The 19,668-nt window shown below is 44.3% G+C and overlaps 1 protein-coding gene across 1 annotated transcript in view; it reads right to left on the bottom strand.

Moving 5' to 3' along the window:
* The window catches only part of ATP8A2 (ATPase phospholipid transporting 8A2), a 1,954,943-nt gene that overhangs the window by 1,327,872 nt on the left and 607,403 nt on the right, over window positions 1-19,668 (bottom strand). The window contains exon 15 of the mRNA XM_069202231.1: window positions 18,948-18,992. Within this exon, the coding sequence (XP_069058332.1) occupies window positions 18,948-18,992 (45 nt within the window). The remainder of the gene's footprint in view (window positions 1-18,947; window positions 18,993-19,668) is intronic.

Here is a 19,668-nt window from a genome sequence, read left to right as displayed (position 1 = left end):
ACACACATTAAGCGCAAATCATGGTGCGGAGCAGTTGAATCTGAATATTCTGACACAACTGAGGAAAGGACAATTTACTGCATAATATTTTCACTTTCGTTTAATCTAACCATCCTTTTCCGAATTACATTTTGGGAAATAATGAAACCGAACTTAAATTTGGGCCAAGAAGCTTTAAAAGAAACACTAACAGTATGATAAAGGTTAATCATGAAGGGAATGTATTAGTGGCTGCAATGGAAGCCTCATAAATGTCATTTAAGCATCAATCTTGGTTTGACGTCTCTCTGGCTGGCTCCTACACATTCTATTGTACTTGTGTGTATAGTGTGGGAGTTGACCAACATCAAAGCATAATGGATCGATTGATCTGCTCGCTGAGAGATACTGTCGAGAGGCTTAAGCAGCATTCAGCAACATATAATGGAAACATCAATGCTTTGTGTGTGCCATTTGTCTACAACAAACCCTGTCAATGGATCAGCTGAGCTCACAGTTGCAGGGGCTTTCAAAAGCTCAAAAGATCCAGATGGTCCCTAAAAATTGCAATAGAAATTGCAGAACCAACAGTAGCTAAAAATTGATGAAGGCAACTTGAAAAACATATTTCCCAAATATGCCCACGTACATGGGGGCTACAATAACGCATGCTACACACAGATGGAGCACTTATAATCATTCTTTGCAAAGATTTACGCACATAATCTATTTGTATCAATGACTGCATGGGGAAGATGCAAAGACTTTAGCCTGAGCTGGGAATTTACAACTTATTTCCATCATGATGCAGTGACAAACAGCCTAACTTGGTGTCTCACTGCTGTGAGTGCTGCCTTCTCATAGGAGCCTTTGCTGGAGGAGAGAGGGGCCACTCCCAGAACCAGTTGTAACTGGTTGGAACCTCCTCTCCCCTTCCTTTGTAACACACTGTAAAGACTGAGTATAAGTACAGGGGAGTTTTCCCCACAATTGGGAGACATTTTGGAACTGGACACAGAATGCTGGAAGGACTCACCAGGGACCGCCATGGACTGCTGCTGCTGTGCTGACCTGTGACCTGCTTGGTCAATGTAAGGAACTGCTACTTGCTTGCATCCTCTTTGCGCTGGCCTGTTGCTGGGCACTTTCCCCTGTGGGCCTTTTCCCTGAGCTTTGTCCCCCAGGGGCAGGGTGCTGTGGCCCCTGACCCCTTTATGGACGGGAAGCACGAGGAGCGCTTCAATACTTGACCAAACTAGCGCTTGGAAAGCACTTCACCTTTTATTCTTTAAGCGGTTTGAGAGCGCTCCTTACTGCCCAGAAACATTGCCGTGACCCAGGCTCATCAAAAGTATAAAGCGTTCGTAAGCGCGATATCGGGGGAAAATCACCGCCGCAGCCCGGACGGGCTGTTTGTCTGAAGTATCGGAGTTGCGCTACTATTTGTCCCTTGGGGGTCCCCGCAAGAGTCGGATGAGGCCGCCCTCCTCCCTAATTACTTTGTGGACTTTGGCCCCCCTTTGTGAGGGACAATTGAGGCCCGGGGAGGCCCCCAGAGATAGAGGGCCCAAGGAGGGGCCTGTTATTACAGCAGAGGGGGTGCATGGTGCCCCCCTACTCCATAAATCATTTTTGCTGACTTTGGCCCCCCCTCCTGAGGGACGGTTGAGGCCCGGGGGGCCCGTCATAAATACAGAGGGGGTGCATGTCATCCCCCTCAACCCCTGAACTATAAGGAGGCCCCCGCTTGGTGCAGAGGAGTGCCAGGGGCCCCATTTCTCGTTCTCCTGGCACGAATCAGAGAAACCAGGTACTACTGAAAGACAATATATATAACATAAGTTATTTTTAGAGACTTTAGTTATTTATATGTTGCCTACCTGTTTTATGATGTTTCATATGTATATGCAAATGTTCCTTTTATGGGCATAACATGCTAATATGTTTTTCGGACTTGCCATACGTTACATAATGTTACTAATATGGGGGTTTAGGATATTGTTATGACAAGTGCTCTGGTGTAACAACATGTTTCCTAACTATTGCTTATGTTGCAGAATAGTAACCTGTGTGTTATACGTGACTACTGCTAGTTTTACAGAATAACTAATGTGTAACGTTCTGGCAACTGCTAAGGTAGCAGGATATTACTGATATGTGATGTTTGGTCTAATAGTTGCGTTGTGCACAATACAGTATATTTTCATATAACATGGTGTTGTGTTTCCTTTGTGGTGGGGATAGTGCATCACGTGTGTTGTGTGTGTTGTGCAAACGCTTTACACATTGCCTCTGGGATCATCCTCACTTTCATCCAAGCATCTACCTGTGCATAAATTGTATGTGTACAGGTTACACGATGAGCAGATAAACTGCACAGCAAGACCCTACAGCAGTGGTTCCCAACCTGTGATCTGGGGACTCTTGGTGGTCTGCAAAGCCTCCGCAGGGGGTCCGCTACCGCTTAGAAAATTAAATAATATTAACAGATTTGGTTCCCAGATTTCAGTAGTGACTTAGTGGAGAGTGGCCGGATTCCAATAATGATTCAGTGGGGGACCTGGGTTCCAGTGTTGATAAAGTGGGGGTCCACAGAAGTCAAAGGGTTGGGAACCACTGCCCTACAGCAATACACACAATCTTGATATGTCTGGGTTACATGAACTGAAAAATCTTGGTTACCTTGTAGTGTGAAGCAAAACAGGTAAGGAGGAGTACTAGCAACAACAAACATGTGGGCCTGTAAAACCTTCATAGAGGTACTTTAGCACATTTACAGCTCACTGCATTGAGGAGACTCTCTAGGAATCTCTGTGAACTGTATGTGAAATGTACATCAAACCTGTCTTTACTATTCATTAGTGAAAGTCGCTGTAGGGAAAACAGTCATTAGAACGCTGTGGTTAGCATGCAATACCCTTACAATGCAGCCATTACAACGCAAGTACCATTACCACACATAACCTTTACCACAAAGGATTTTACTATGATTAGGCCTTTACCATACATGCCTTTACAACGAATGCCGCTGTAAAGGTTTTACTAGTAAATGTAAGTATTTTGCAGGTAAGTTTTATGTTTTTATACATACATACATATATTTGCACATAGATATATATATATATATTTATAGATATTAGGGAAAGTTGTTTTTTAGGGTTTCGAGTGGTTATGGGGTTTGGGTTCTCAAGGGTATTTTTAGGGTTTACAGTGGGTATGGGTTTTTGTGTTGCAAGCGAAAGGAGTTTTTTAATGGTTTATGGTGCTTAAGGGTTTTTAAGTGGCAAGGGAATTTTTAGGGCTTATCGTGGGTATGGGTTTTTGGGTGGCAAGGGTAATTTTAGTGTTTAGGGTGGGTATGGGTTTTTAGTTGGCAAGGGTAGTTTTAGAGTTTACGACAGGGATGGGTATTTCGTACCCACAAGGGAAATTTTAGGGTTTTGGGTGAGTATGGGTTTTTGAGTGGCAAGGGTCATTAGGATTTAGGGGGGATATGGGTTTTTGGGTGACAAGGGTAATTTTAGGGTTTCGGATGGGTATGTGTTTTTGGTTGGCAAAGATAATTTTAGAGTTTAGGGTGGGTTTGGATTGTTGGGTCACAAGAGTAATGTTAGGGTTTACGGTGGCCGGGATTTTATAGGGTTTAGGATGGGTATGGGTTTTTGGGTGGAAATTGATTTTTTTATCGTTTAGGGTGGGTATGGGTTTTTGGGTGGCAAGAGTAAGTTTAGGGTTTACAGTGTTTATGGGTTTTTGGGTGTCAAAAGTAATTTTAGGGTATAGGGTGGTTATGGGATTTTGGGTGTCAAGGGTAATTTTAGGATTTAGAAAAAAATATGTAACAACTGTGATACAGACATATATTGCCATCTTGAAATTCTGAGTTGAGTGGGTTGTGATGTCACCAGAACCCCTCAAATTGTGTGTGTGTATATATATATATATATATAATCTGGTGGAGGTCGCCACTAGATAGTTATAGTTAGAACCAAGATTCTATAGAAAAAGCATTTTTTTTTACAGCCTATATCTTTGGTGCTGGTTGAAGAATCTTCAGAAAAAAAAAAAATGATGCTAACTTCAGCTGCTGTCTGGTAAGTTTTGGGGTGAATCGTCAAGCGGGGGCTGAGAAAAAGAGGATGTTCAAAACGTGTTTTCTCCCTATTAATATCCATAAGAATTTTCGACAGGAATAGTGGTCAGACCACTGGACGGATTTACACCAAATTCGGCAGAAAGCTAGCTTTTGGCCCCTGAAAGAGGCCTTTTTGTTATTTGGTTTAAATCTGTTCAGTAATTTTTGAAATATTAAAGAAAATATAAACCGCCAATCCTCCTGATATCGTGCTGAGATCTGATTGGATGCCAAGACTTCAGCAAGGAAGTACTGGCAGCCATCTTGGGACTCAGCTTCAGCCAAGTCCCAGAAAAATAGGTAAAAAAATAAGAAAAGGGGCCAGGGTCGGGACACCCTGACCTCTTGGCTCTAGTGCTGGGGTCCCAGAGAGACCCCCAAGAGCTAAAAAAGCATTGTAATTTTTTTTTCAACGGGAGTCACGGCAGATCCGCTTGTTTTGTAAACAGCCCAGGTCCCTGGGTCATTGAAATCCTGAATACGGGGGCCAACAGCCCTGGGTACCACCACCTCCCCAGGGCCAAACAGCAATAAATGCGGGACAGTCACCCGGACCCCCTAAGCGCCGAGGACTGCCGCCTCCCTGGGGCCAAACAGTATTAAATGCAGTGGGCAACCTGGCTCCCCCAAAGCCCCGGGGATGCAACCTCCTTGGGGCCAAACAGTATTAGATGTGGGGAGGGGGCTGACTGGCTCCCTTGAAGCCACAGGGACCCACGCTACCCAGGGCAAATACATATTAAATGTGGGGGGTCGCCTCTCTGCAGCCCCGAGGACCACCACCTCCCCAGGGCATACAGGGAATTAAATGCAGGTGGGGGTGCCCCATCTCGCTGCAGCCCTGGGGACTGCCATATTCCTGTGACCAAACAGTATTAAATGCGGTGGTGCCCGCCCCCTCCTGTAGCCCTGGGGTCCATCACCTCCCCAGGGTCAAACAGTATTAAATTTGGGGGGTGTCTGTTGGAGAACCCTGGCCCCAGAGACCACCTCCTCCCTGGGGCTAATTAAAATATTGGAGGGGGCCACACAGCCCCCATCTTAGTGCCATGTTCCTCGCTGAATGCATCGACCGTAACCTCCACAGCAGGCAAGACCCAGCCGCACTGCCTCTAAAGTCCGCCACAGTGTGAGTCCTGCGTCCTGTGCCACCAATGCCCTTGACACCTGACTCCGACTCCACAACACCTGTGTCCACATGGTATGCCCACAACACCACAAAGTATACACCTTGCATCTTGACCTGCTGGATTCATCGACCCCCATTTTGTCCTAAGGAACAAAAGCCTAGCCACTGACACCCCATCACCTCCTCTGATGCCTCACCTCCCCTGCCTAGCAGTAAGGAACCAATGCCTCACCTTCACAGTAGCAATAAGGAACCAACACCGCACCGGCTCCAACGACGCCTCAACTCCTCGACTCCGTGCAACATCTTTGTTTCCTCATTGTTTTCCAAAGTACTGTACCCGGGGTCCGTGCGACTCCATGACCGTCCCTCACTACCTCGTGGGTGTCGTCGACTGTTGGAGACAACTCCATCAAGACATCCTGATAGCCCTAGTTAGAACTATTGTTTCTAAGTGGTATGCTAAGAAAATGTGTATCTTTACTTGTCTATGTTGGATTTTTGTAGTTTTGGTCTTGTTTTACTCATATAAATATTGGCTATTTTCTAAACTAGTGTGGAGTACCTTTGTGGTGTTTTCACTGCGTTACTGTGTGTGTGTGTGTGTGTGTGTGTGTACAAATACTTTACACATTGCCACTGAGATAAGCCTAACTGCTTGAGCCAGGGGTTATTGTAGCTGTGTGACTTCCTCACCCTGACTAGAGTAAGGGTCCCTACCTCAACAAAGTGCAAACCATTGCGAAGTAGAGACCCCATTTCTAACAAGACATATTTACGTTTCCACTATAGATTCTGTTGGACCTGGCTTTTTGACAGGGTCATTCCCAAACTTTTGCCTCCTTCCGCCTATTTTTTCTGACCTGTTGTTGGCTTTTGATCTCTGAGCATTTTACTTTACCACTGCTAACCAGTGCTAAAGTGCATATGCTCTCTGTGTAAATTGTACTGTTGATTGGTTTATCCATGATTGGCTATTTGATTTACTTGTAAGATCCTAGTAGAGTGCACTATATGTGCCTAGGGCCTGTAGATTAAATGCTACTAGTGGGCCTGCAGCACTGGTTGTGCCACCCACTTAAGTAGCCCCTTCACCTTGTCTCAGGCCTGCCATTGCAAGGCCTGTGTGTACAGTTTCACTGCCACTTCGACTTGGCACTTAACAATACTTGCCAAGCCTAAAACTCCCCTTTTTCTACATATATGTCACCCTTAATGTGTGCCCTAGGTAACCCCTAGAGCAGGGTGCTGTGTGGGTAAAAGGCAGGACATGTACCTGTGTAGTTTATATGTCCTGGTAGTGTAAAACTCCTAAATTCGTTTTTACACTACTGTGAGGCCTGCTCCCTTCATAGGCTAACATTGGGGCTGCCCTCATACATTGTTGAAGTGGCAGCTGCTGATCTGAAATGAGCAGGAAGGTCATATTTAGTATGGCCAGAATGGTAATACAAAATCCTGCTGACTGGTTAAGTCGGATTCAATATTACTATTCTAGAAATGCCTCTTTTAGAAAGTGAGAATTTCTTTGCACTTAAATCTTTCTATGCCTTACAATCCACGTCTGGCTAGTTTTAGTTGACAGCTCCTTGTGCATTCACTCAGACACACCGCAAACACAGGGTACTCAGCCTCACTTGCATACATCTGCATTTTGAATGGGTCTTCCTGGGCTGGGAGGGTGGAGTGCATGCCCTCACACAAAGGAATGCCACACCCTCTACTGGGACCCTGGCAGACATGATTGAACTGAAAGGGGACCTGGTGCATTTCTTAGACACTCTTTGAAGTCACCCCCACTTCAAAGGCACAATTTAGTATAAAACAGGGCCTCTGCCCTAACTCATCAGACACTTGCTGGAGAAGAAACCTGAACCAGAACCTGCATCCTGCCAAGAAGAACTGCCTGGCTGCTCAAAGGACTCACATGTCTGCTTTCTACAAAGGACTGCTGCCTTGCTGTTAGCCTGCTGCCTTGCTGAACTCTTGTCTGGATGCAAAAGTGCTCTCCAAAGGCTTGGATATAGCTTGCCTCCTGTTCCCTGAAGTCTCAGGACCAAAAAGACTTCTCTTTTTCATTTGGACTCCACGTGCGCCAAAATTTAAACGCACAGCTTGCTCCGCGGTGAGAAAATCGCCGCACGCCGATCCAGAAAGACGCCGCTCGATGCGGCACCTGCGGTGCGACCGGAACTTCGACGCACGGCCTTGCATGGACAAAGCCGCCCACCTTCCAGAGAGGAAATTAACACGACACCTGCCGTGAGGAAGAAAATTCCATGCACAGCCCCCCAGAACGACGCACAGCCGGATAACAAGCCGAGGAATCCACGCACAGACCCTGGGACACCTGGTAATCCCGCGATCCATAGAAGGAGACGGTCTGCGTGCCGGAAAATGACGCATGTCTTCCCTGAGTGAAAAATAACGACGCAAGTTTGTGTGTGAAGGGGCATAACCAACGCACACACCATTTTTCCGCGCATTTCCACTTCTGCGGCCCTCTGCAGAGATTTTCCACTCCAAACCAGGTACTTTGTGCTTGAAAGAGACTTTGGGCCTTATTACAACTTTGGAGGAGGTGTTAATCCGTCCCAAAAGTGACGGTAAAGTGACGGATATACCACCAGCCGTATTACGAGTTCCATAGGACATAATGGACTTGTAATACGGCTGGTGGTATATCCGTCACTTTACCGTCACTTTTGGGACGGATTAACACCTCCTCCAAAGTTGTAATAAGGCCCTTTGTTTACTTTTTAAAGACTTAAGACACTTTATATCACTTTTCAGTGATATCTTTACAAATTCATATTGCATCTTTGATAGTTTTGACCTGCAAATACCCAGATAAATATTATATATTTTTCTAAACACTGTGTGGTGTAGTTTGGTGGTGCTATATTGTGTTATTGTATGATTTATTGCACAAACGCTTTACACATTGCCTTCTAAGTTAAGCTTGACTGCTCGTGCCAAGCTACCAGAGGGGGACTAGAGTGAGGGTTCTTGCTTGGGCAGAGGGTAACCTGACTGCCAACCAAAACCCCATTTGTAACAGATTCTATATTTTACTAGCTTTGCCAAGCTACCAAGGATAATTTGGATTGTGTGTGACTTACCCTGACTAGAGTGAGTGTTCTTGCTTAGACAGAGGGTAACCTGACTGCCAACCAAAAACCCAATTTCTAACATTGGTGATCAGCGGTGAGGATAGGACTTGTATTTATTTCACTACCTACCCACAGTTGAAGGTCAACTTGATTTTTCATTGTTTTGCTTTTGGTTCTCTGATGTCCTCCTGGATATATTATTGATATTTTGGATTTTGGATTTTGGTTTTGCCTTTGATACCTTATCAGATTGAGATTGAGAATGGGTATCTACTGTGTTTCATACGTCGTGCCTACTGAATCCCTCACTAAGGATGACCTAAGGAGGCTTTGCAGAAAATGGGGGCTTCCTATGTCAAGGAGATCCACTAAGATGGAACTGCTAGATATCTACATAACCTGGGGGGAAGAAAGATGGGCAGAGGAAGAGGCAGCAAAAAACCAAATGACTAAGGACTACTCAGATGAGGAGGAGGACTGCTCAGATGAGGAGGAAGACTACTCAGATGAGGAAAGAGAACCAGTGAAAGATGAATGGCTCCTAGAGGCAGAGCGGTGGAGAGAGGAGCTAGATGACTTTATTGAAAGGGCTGAGGCAGCAAGAGCCTTACCCCTGGAAAAAGAAAGGATTGCAGCTCAGGAACTGAGCTGTGAAGAGCTGAAACTGGAAGCCGGAAGGGCTGAGTCCAGTTCAGATGGTGGCAGCAAAAATCTTGCATCCAGTACTACTGAAGAAGGGCACAAGCCCAGAGATGTGGTGCCCAACTTGAAGAAGGGAGTTGACACACCCCAGGTAGTTCAAGAGTATGAGGTAGTTCCCGTTATGTACAGGGTCCCTGAGAAGGATTGGGGAACTGGCACAGGGAGTCATATTCCTACTGGGAGGAGGGACACTTTACTGGCTCTAGAAGAGAGTGACAGGGAAAAGGGTTCCCCCCTGGTGGACGTCCTGGATATAGAGTGTGGAGACATCCCAGAAGAGTATGGGTTGAGTGTCAGGGACAGTCAGATACTGTCTCACCAGTCTCAGGAGGGTGATGTAAAGTGCTTCTTCAAGGCTGAGTCAATGGATGGTTGGGTGAAGGGTACTGTGATTAATACATGTGAAGGGCAGAGTGATGTAATTGGTGGAGAGCATATGTCTGGTCCTTATTTTCCAGAGCTATGCCAACACCAGGTGGAGTGTGAGTTCTCTGACCCCAGGGAGCTTACAATGGAGGCAGACTTCTGGGTGAGTACCAGAGAGTTTGAAGAGGCATTTGGGGGTGCTCCTGAAAGGAGTGGTCTAGGTGTTTCCCAACCAAGTGAGGTGGGAGAGGATTGTAGTGTCCCAGGTAGGTCCCAGGTCATAGAGGGTTCCATGAAGGAACACCAGGAGGGAAGCCTAGCCTGTACCGTAGGGCCACCTGTTGAGGGAGGCCGCAGTGTCAGAAGAACTTGGGGGGGTGACTGTAGCCAGCATCCCACCAGTTCTGGTGTCTGGCAGTCCCACTCCTAGTGAGGGGGTGCAGAAGTCCAGACAGAGGGTTGAGAGGGGGTTGCGAACCCCAGTGGAGGCCCTGGAGAGTCAGGGACCAGCTCTGAGAGCAGAGCCCCCAGGAATGACCCAGGTGAAACTGTTTCTGGTTTGGGGGAGATCCAGAGTCTGCCAGATGGGTTGAGGTCAGGAGACCTGCACCAACCAGACTCTTGTGTAACCCTTGGAGACGGTGTGTCCCTTGTGGGGGGTGAGCGTGCCCCCCAGGAAGTCCTGGCGTGCCAGGCAATTGTTCAACCTCACGGTGGTGACTCTGGGTTGGATGACCAGGTTCAGGGGTTAAGCTCTAGCCTGGAGGGGGGTCAGTGTGCCCCCCAGGAAGTCCTGGCGTGCCAGGCAATTGTTCAACCTCAGGGTGGTGACTCTGGGTTGGATGCCCAGATTCAGGGGTTAAACTCTGGCCTGGTGGGGGGTCAGTGTGCCCCCCCCAAGAAGCCCGGTGTGCCAGGCAATTGTTCAACCTCAGGGTGGTGACTGTGGGTTGGATGGCCAGGTTCAGAGGTTAAACTCTGACCTGGTGGGGGGAGGCGTGCCCCCCAGAAAGTCCTGGTTTACCAGGCAGTGATCCAGTCTGAGGGTACAGACCCTGGGCTGGAAGACCAGGTTCAGGGTGTCCCCCCGGACATGGAGGGAGGGGCTACTGATAACAGTGTCCCTACCATGTTGTCTTCTGAGGAGGCCACTCCTAGTTGGAGGGTGCTGAACCCCAGAAGGGAGGGCAGGGGGAGGGAAGCCTCACCCCTGGCCCTAGTCCAACATGAAGGTACAGACCCCAGTTTGGAGGGCTAGTTGCAGGTTAACAGCCGTGCACTGGGGGAGGAAGGGTGCAGGGCGGCTTCTATAAGCACCCTGACCATGTTGGACTCTGGGGGTACCGCTCCAGGAGGGAGGGTAAAGAGCCTCAGAGGGGAGGACCAGGTTCAGGCTGTCATCCCTGACCTGGTGGAAGGGAGAGTGGTTAAAGGGTGCCCTGCACCTGGGGCTATCGCCCCCCACTCTCCCACTCTCCAGGCCTGCTCCCTTCATAGGGTAACATTGGGGCTGCCCTCATATATTGTTGAAGTGGCAGCTGCTGATCTGAAAGGAGCAGGAAGGTCATATTTAGTATGGTCAGAATGGTAATACAAAATCCTGCTGACTGGTGAAGTCGGATTCAATATTACTATTCTAACAATGCCACTTTTAGAAAGTGAGCATTTCTTTGCACTTAAATCTTTCTGTGCCTTACAATCCACGTCTGGCTAGGTTTAGTTGACAGCTCCTTGTGCATTCACTCAGACACACCCCAGACAGAGGGTACTCAGCCTCACTTGCATACATCTGCATTTTGAATGGGTCTTCCTGGGCTGGGAGGGGGGCGGAGGGCCTGCCGTCACACAAAGGAATGCCACACCCCCTACTGGGACCCTGGCAGACAGGACTGAACTGAAAGGGGACCTGGTGCATTTCTTAGCCACTCTTTGAAGTCACTCCCACTTCAAAGGCACAATTTAGTATAAAACAGGGCCTCTGCCCTACCTCATCAGACACTTGCTGGAGAAGAAACCTGAACCAGAACCTGCATCCTGCCAAGAAGAACTGCCTGGCTGCTCAAAGGACTCACCTGTCTGCTTTCTGCCTTGCTGTTGGTGTGCTGCCTTGCTGAACTCTTGTCTGGCTGCAAAAGTGCTCTCCAAGGGCTTGGATAGAGCTTGCCTCCTGTTCCCTGAGGTCTCAGGACAAAAAGACTTCTCTTTTTTATTTCGACTCCTCGTGCGCCGAAAATTTCAACGCACAGCTTGCTACGTGGTGAGAAAATTGCTGCACGCTGATCCAGAAAGACGCCGCTCGACGCGACGTCTGCGGTGTGACCGGAACTTCGACGCACAGCCTCGCATGGACAATGCCACCCGCCTTCCCGAGAGGAAATCGGCGCGACGCCTGCCGCGAGGAAGAAAATTCCACTCACAGCCCTCCTGAACGACACGCAGCCGGATAACAAGCCGAGGAATCCACGCACAGACCCTGGGACATCTGGTAATCCCACGATCCATAGAAGGAGACGGTCCACGTGCCGGAAAATGACGCACGTCTTCCCCGAGTGAAAAATAACAACGCAAGTCCGTGTGTGAAGGGGCGTAACCGACGCACACACCATTTTTCTATGCATCTCCTCTTCTGCGGCCTTCTGCGGAGTTTTTCCACTCCAAACCAGGTACTTTGTGCTTGAAAGAGACTTTGTTTACTTTTTAAAGACTTAAGACACTTTTCAGTGATATCTTTACAAATTCATATTGCATCTTTGATAGTTTTGACCTGCAAATACCCAGATAAATATTCTATATTTTTCTTAACACTGTGTGGTGTATTTTTGAGGTGCTATATTGTGTTATTGTATGATTTATTGCACAAACGCTTTACACATTGCCTTCTAAGTTAAGCCTGACTGCTCGTGCCAAGCTACCAGAGGGGGACTAGAGTGAGGGTTCTTGCTTGGACAGAGGGTAACCTGACTGCCAACCAAAAACCCCATTTGTAACAGATTCTATATTTTACTAGCTTTGTGTAAGCTGTTTTTAAGGAATTCTTATATCACCTAACTATTGCTGGTTTTGCACCAATCACCCTTGAGTAGTTTATTCTAGTTTTTGCAGAATACTATCTGCATGATAATAAGGCCTCTTCTGGAAAACCCTCCATGACTGATTTTGATACTCAACCCTTTTTGATTTACACAGCCATTAGTCACACTTAGCACTTATTATAGCCATTTCTTCCAGCTGGAAACAATATTCATGGACAATAAACACAAAGTTATACACCTAAAGTTCCTAGATGTATTGTACTTTAGGCCTGCCAAATTAAACAAAATCAACAGCATCAGATCATTAGTGTCCCTGCTGTCACTACCCCTAAAATGATTTATTTTTCATCATGTATGGAAATACCGATACGTTCCTGCCTACTGGAAGGACATTCTAGCTATGGTATCCAGTGTACTTCAGCACGAGTTTCCAAACAAGCCAAACGTGGCTGTGTTGAGATATGTTGTGAAGATACTGAGGTCTGTAAGACACCTTGTTGCAATACTATTACAGCTTGCTAAAGGAGAGATAGCTCTTTACTGGATGAAGGGTTTGGTGACTATGATAGCTGTGATTCTTAAAAGTGTCACTATCTGTATTATTAACACTGAAATGTCTGCTACTATGCAGCCTATTGAATTTAGACCTAAAGATAAATAGAGCCCTCTGCAATTATACTTAGAGCAATGGCGGGGGACGCCTGGATGCTAGATCAGCATCATCATCAGACAATACTGTTTAAAGTTACTTACTGTAACTGTGTTTAGGGCTGGGGTGAACCCCTGCAAGGTATTATGTATGATATTATTATTCCAGTAGAGATCAATCTCAAGTACAATTGTATTTTGGTGTGGACTATGGACAACTTTCTAAACACTGAAATTCTGTAAAGTCCAGTACGCTCTTGGTATTTCTCTAAATCATGTTGAAGCTGTGAAACTTATTGTACATATTGATATGGTAACTAAAAGTTAAAAAATGCAGCCATTTCTGTTTTGAATGTGAATCTAATCCTGCTAACGACCTGCCATAAATTGGCTGGCATGTTGATCAAAAAGTCAACATAAACCATATTTTGGGCTAAATCCTATTTTGGAATAATACCATGAGCTTGAATATCAAAAAAGTGACGTTCACAAAAAAACAGCAGCAGACAAAATAACCTGTGTTTACTTGCACCTCATACAATTTGTGTGTCACCTGTTTAGCATATGTTTGACTAATAAATGTATTATTATTATGGCTTTACATGCCAGGTTTTCAAACTTTATGTGCATACATGATCTGTTCTTTTTCATAATCTTACTATAGGAACTATTATTGAAAATGATTGCTAACTGCCTTGCACATTAAGTATTGGGAACAAGAATAAGAATTTGTATTTATTATATAGCAATTGATACATTTTATTGAGACACAAGATCTTTTACATAAGACTCAGTCAGGTTTTCGTACCTATTACAGCACAGAATCTGCATTATTGCTAGCACCTAAGTCACTTAAACGTATCGAGGATGAAGGTAACACAGCAGCACTGATTATACTCAGCCTAAGCGTAGCATTTGATACGGTCTCACATGACCTGTTATTGGAGAGACTGTGGTCCTGAGGGATATGGGGCCTAGCGCTGAGATGGCTTGCTTCCTTCCTAACGAGTCACACTTTCCAAATCATGCAAAAACCATACACCTCCAAGATCTTCCCTCTGTAGCAGGGGGTGGCTCAGAGCATGGCCCTAAGGCTGACGATTTTTAATCTTTAATTGAGTCCATTAGCAGAGGTGATAGAGCATTGCAGTTTTGAGATTGTGCCCTATGCTGATGATACTCAGCTAATTATCACCCTCACACAAGATCAGGGTTTCTCCACTGCTCAGTTTCAATCTTGTCTTACAGAGCTGGCTGAGTCAATGGACAGTAGTTGTCTCAAGCTTAATGTGGAGAAAACGGAGGGACTGGTGGTAGGGAAACAGACATCCAACTGGTCCTTGGCCTGGTGGCCTGATAGTTTAGGTTCAGCCCAAGTTTCCAAGCCAGCCGTAAAAAATCTGGGCATATAGTTTGATTCGAACCTTCTGTTAGACAAAAAAAATTCCATTTCCGATTTGGCTAGCGCCTGTTTTAACATCTTTGAAATGCTTAGGAATATAATAGGGTTTCTCCCCGAAGAGGCTAGGAAAACTGTGGCCCAAGCTCTGATTCAATCCAGACAGGACTACTGTAACATTCTGTATCTAGGTGCCACCAATGGTAGGCTGCAAAAACTCCAAAGGATACAGAATGCCGCTGCTCACTTACTTTTGAACATTCCTAAGTTCTCCTCTATGGGTCAAGCTTTAATGAAGTTTCATTGCCTGCCCACGAGGGAAAGAGTGACATTCAAAGCCCTAATTTTTGCTTCAAAATTTGAGGGAGGAAAAGTCCTGGATATCTACTCCTGATGCTTCAGGAGTACCGTCCCAAAAGAAATCTCAGATCAGCTGATGCGGCTCTGTTGGCAGTGTCCAGAATAAAAAGGGCTCGGTGGGGGGATGCTCATTCATGTTGTTGGCGCCCAACTTATGGAATTCCATGACTCTTGCTTCGAGAAAAGAGGAACAGGAAGCTACATCCCAGAAGAAGCTAATGACCTGGCTCTTCCAGGCAAAGGATGAGTAGAGTCGAAGAGTCGCCGTCTTGTTGGGGAACCTTTTAGCGCAGGGACACTCCTTTTGGAGTAACCAGGCACTTTACAAACTTCCTAACATAACATAACATAATATTACTATAACTACCATTGATAACACATAACTGTTTGTTACAAAACCTAGGTACCTAGGAATGGTGATGAACCCTTTAGTATATTAAGTAAATTTTCAAGATCAACGCGGATAACTATTTGGTTCAAAGGACAGGCCTGTGCCATGGGAAGGATCTAAAAGAGTAAGTTACTGATGTTGTTTGGGTTCTCATTTTTTGGGAAATACAGTTGTGTATGGTGCTGCCAGCCGAAAACAATAACACATTCTAAAACTTGCATTACAACATTGGGAACCTCCAGTCAATAAACAGAGCAGCTCCTCATGGGTGCAGGGTATTCTAATTCAGTCAAGCCAATAACCACATAAAAATGGTTAAATCTTACATGACTGTGGAAACCTGAAAGAGGTAACCCTCTCACAGTGTATAAAGGTGTATGGGTGTAAGTAGTAATACAAAAGAATGGCACATTACTGACATATTACTGCAGAATATATTGTTGTTGATATAACATTGCTTCTATCTCAGATGAGAATATTAATAACAATAACAATATTATTAACAACACAATAGTAATAATAATAATAATATCACTCATATATAGGTAATGAAATACCTATGCTTTCTCGATTAATCTTTTTAATTCCATCCAGTTTCCATAATCTGTTTTCTTTTCTATGTCTATAGCAAGAAATGCTCTTTCTTAATTCAAAACATACATTGAGGCATTTCACTTATTGAATGCACCTACCTATTGGTTCACAAAGCTGCAGAAACACTACAGGGAGCAAATCACTTTCTAAAATGTTTATGTAATGATTACAATTATCTGAGTAATCTTTCTTCAATGATATGATAACTAACTTTAGGAAATCTGACCTTTCCATTCTACTTTCCATTACAGAACATGAGGAGTGGGAGAAACAAGTGCATTAAAACCAGGGTGCAGGCAACCTCAACAGCTTTACACATCCCCTCAGTGATCCTTGCATAATTGTTATCAATGCATTATGGGAATTAGCATTGAGAATTATTAAACTATGTTCAAAGAGTTACTTTATTAAGCATCCAGATGTATCAGACAAAGCTATACAACTACTTTAAGTGCTCTGCAATGGGCTACACAGATTCTTTGTAAGCAGTCTAACGTTCCCTGTTTTCGATTAGCTACTTAACAATTTGTGTTCTTCTTTTATTTAAAGTAGCTCCAAAATGGAAAATTAGATTGTCACCTTGTCAGTCCCAAACCTCAGTTCAATATCAGGGGAGTCTACCCTCTGCAAGGCTGCTGTTTTTTTTAAAGAGATTCATGGTAAAGGAAGTATCTAATAGACTGATGGCAATCAGCAATCAAACGTTACTACTAGGTATCATGCAAGGAACTTTAAAAGAATATCTCTTCTCCAGAGCAACCTTTACATTTTAGCTCCATTTTCTAAAGAGTGGCGCTCAACTAACTTCAGACTCTTATGGATTGCAAGAGTTTTTGGCACATTAACCCATCTCTTTTCATATATTGAATGGACCCATAAGTGTCCTGGCCAACATTAGGAAAAAACTCTTGAGGGTCCATTATCTGTGTTGGACCATGATTCGAATAATTATGGGCAGATTGGTCATCTTTGACATAGGATAAGATTGTCTGATCCTGGAAATACCAAGGGTGAAAATCAGCCTAAGTGATTAGATACATTTTTGCTAAATAGAACCCAGTTAGTCTACCTTTCTGATTCTCTGTCAGTTGCCTAGGGAGTTCCACAAAGATCAACCTTCTCACTCCTCCTACACAATACTCACATGGGTGACTTGTGAGTGATCAATAAAACATTCTTTCTGGAGTTCTAGATTCCTGCAATGACTCAACTGCACGCAGAGTAGGTTGAGCACTAATTGATGACTACTGTAAGAATATTAACATCTGGGTGTGAGTAAGTAGACTTAAATATAGCAAAGAAAGAGTTGATGCAAGCTTAGAAGTGGTCCCTAAAGCCCGAACATTTTCTTGGATAATTCTGTTGAGTCACCTTCTTCCATAGTGCCTGCTTTGTTTGACTGCAGGGCCTTCATAATGCAATTTCAAAACTGATAGAATGTGCAACTACTATCTTCAATTGGATAACACTATCACTGCACTGCTGAAAACCCACCATCATTAATCAAATCACTTTCTTTGTCTCAGATGGATTACATTAATGCATTCTACACTGGCATGTGTGTAATGCCATCAGTAAGTTACAACACATTAAAACTATTGTAGACAGGGCCACTTTTCACTTCTACAATGAAGAGATCAATCGTCCTGTCAGTGTCGAGAAGGATCTGGCTCAAGATTTCATGAATGGAGTGAAGGCTCAGTCTCGCTTAAGTCAACATTTAGAAGGTAAAATCATTCTATGTTCCTCAGGTTCAGTACAGGTAATTTGCATTTTCCAAGAGTGATGTCAGAAAAAGGGATTTGCCAGAGCAGAGAGTAAGATTACATGGCACCTTACGGGAGAAGGTTAACCCTAAAAGGTTAGAAAAGCTCCTCAAGACTGAATCATTCCATAGAGAGTTAATGCTATTCTTGTTAATTAGGGCTGATAACACCTAATGTGAGTTCTTCCAGCTTTCCACCTAGAGTAGTATGGTGTGCTATGATTTTGCCCTCAGGGTGCATGGTTGGGTGGTATACAAATCTGGAAATGACATAAAGCATGTTTAAATAGTTAGAAATAATCCTCTGGAGTGAATCTGTCAAACTCCAAAGTATCTAACCTGGTTGTTGAACTATAAACTATTCTTATTGAGCCAAATTTTGGTCAAAATCACCCCACTTGGATCCTAAGTTGTAATTTTTCCAGCAGAAACTTCCAAATTATTTTTTCTCCTCGTTGTTCGGATGGTATAGGCAATCAATAGTTACCAGAGTGAGAGAAGAAAGGAGATGCAAGGCACACTTGTGGCAATGACTTTTGAATTTCTCTTTTCACTGGACAGTGACATAAGCTTTATATCACTCTACAGACTAGCATATGGACTGTGAACTGCATTTTCAGAAGCCACATAGAGGGGAAGTGTTAAACTCGCTTTAAGAGGCCAAAAAATGCATGAATGTATGAAAATAACTTTATATTCTATAGGAAGCGTGTGTTCAAAGTAGGTCCAAGAAGAATGGTTCCATGCCAGAGTTTCAGGATACCACCTTAATGTAACTTTACACACCATTAGCCATTAACCAGTGTTTGATGTGAAATCTGAATTAGGGTTTGGGTGAATAGATTAAGAGGCAGATGTTCTGCGTTTGGGAAAAAGTGAGTAAATGTGTAGGTGTGAATGGGTGAATAGATAAATAAGGCTGTGTGTCTGGTTCTTTGAATGGGTCCATGAAAGTGTGCTTAGGTTGTGGTTGGGGAGGGGATTATTAGGGAAAATAATTAGCAAGACTGCGTGGCTGTGTGTTGTTGAGTGGATAGGTTTGTGATTGACCAGATATGTCCATTTGATTATAATTGTTTGAGTTTCACGATTAAACCACTACAGCACTACAAATACACCTTATTGACAGAACATATGCTGCAAGGGTAACAGGAGTGCAAGCTTCACTCATGTACACAGAACATGTGCAGCAAAGGCAGCAGCAATGCAAGTTTTCCTAAAACACAAGCGCTTGTGCAGCAGCAACGCAGCACTGCCTCAGACACGCGTCCCAATAAGAGTGCTTAGAGCGAATGAAAAATTAAGGTTTTCAATAAAGCATTTCTCTAACATACCTGAAGTCTTCCGAGGAACGTTCTCTTTCCAGGTCAGGAAAATGACTTAAAAAAAACAATAATGTTAGAGAAATAGAATGACAAGACAAAAATTGATCTATTAAAGACAATTAAAACGATGTATATTTTCATGTGATATATACGTTGCAATTTCGCACTGCAAACTATAAAGTTCAGAATTTCCATTTCATTATATAATACAGTTTGACAATGAACATTTATCAGAATAAAGGCAGGCAGTTAGGTACGTTATATGCAACATAAGAATAACAAATCTTCAGCATGGGCCAATGTGCAAGTGTGCATGGCAAATATAGTCATATAAATTGCATCTTCAGAGGAGAATAATGTCCCAGAAATATGCAATTTTTAATTACAGCATTACTTTACTCGGTAGGAGGAAAGAAAGACTATTTTGTTTTTGCTGTGAATAACATGAGTACAAATAGCTGCATGGTGAGCAATTTTTCATTTTGGCTGCAATGTAATGAGATTTATTTCTGAGATTGTTATGTTGAGAGAAAAATTGGCCCCTGCATGGTAAACTGGCATGTACCCTGGCATTGAGTGCCCAGCTGACTGTACAACTGGTATCCTGACTTTTATTTTGGCCCAGGTGTCACGCTAACATAGGATATCTGCAGTGGCCTAGATCTGCCAGATATAATGTGAAGCCCTGGGCCTGTCCTGTGACCTGGAGGGATGCACAAGGGAGGCCCTC

This window comes from Pleurodeles waltl, chromosome 8, assembly GCF_031143425.1.
Source record: "Pleurodeles waltl isolate 20211129_DDA chromosome 8, aPleWal1.hap1.20221129, whole genome shotgun sequence".
NCBI classification, from domain to species: domain Eukaryota; kingdom Metazoa; phylum Chordata; class Amphibia; order Caudata; family Salamandridae; genus Pleurodeles; species Pleurodeles waltl.
This window is presented reverse-complemented; position numbering and strand designations above follow the sequence as displayed.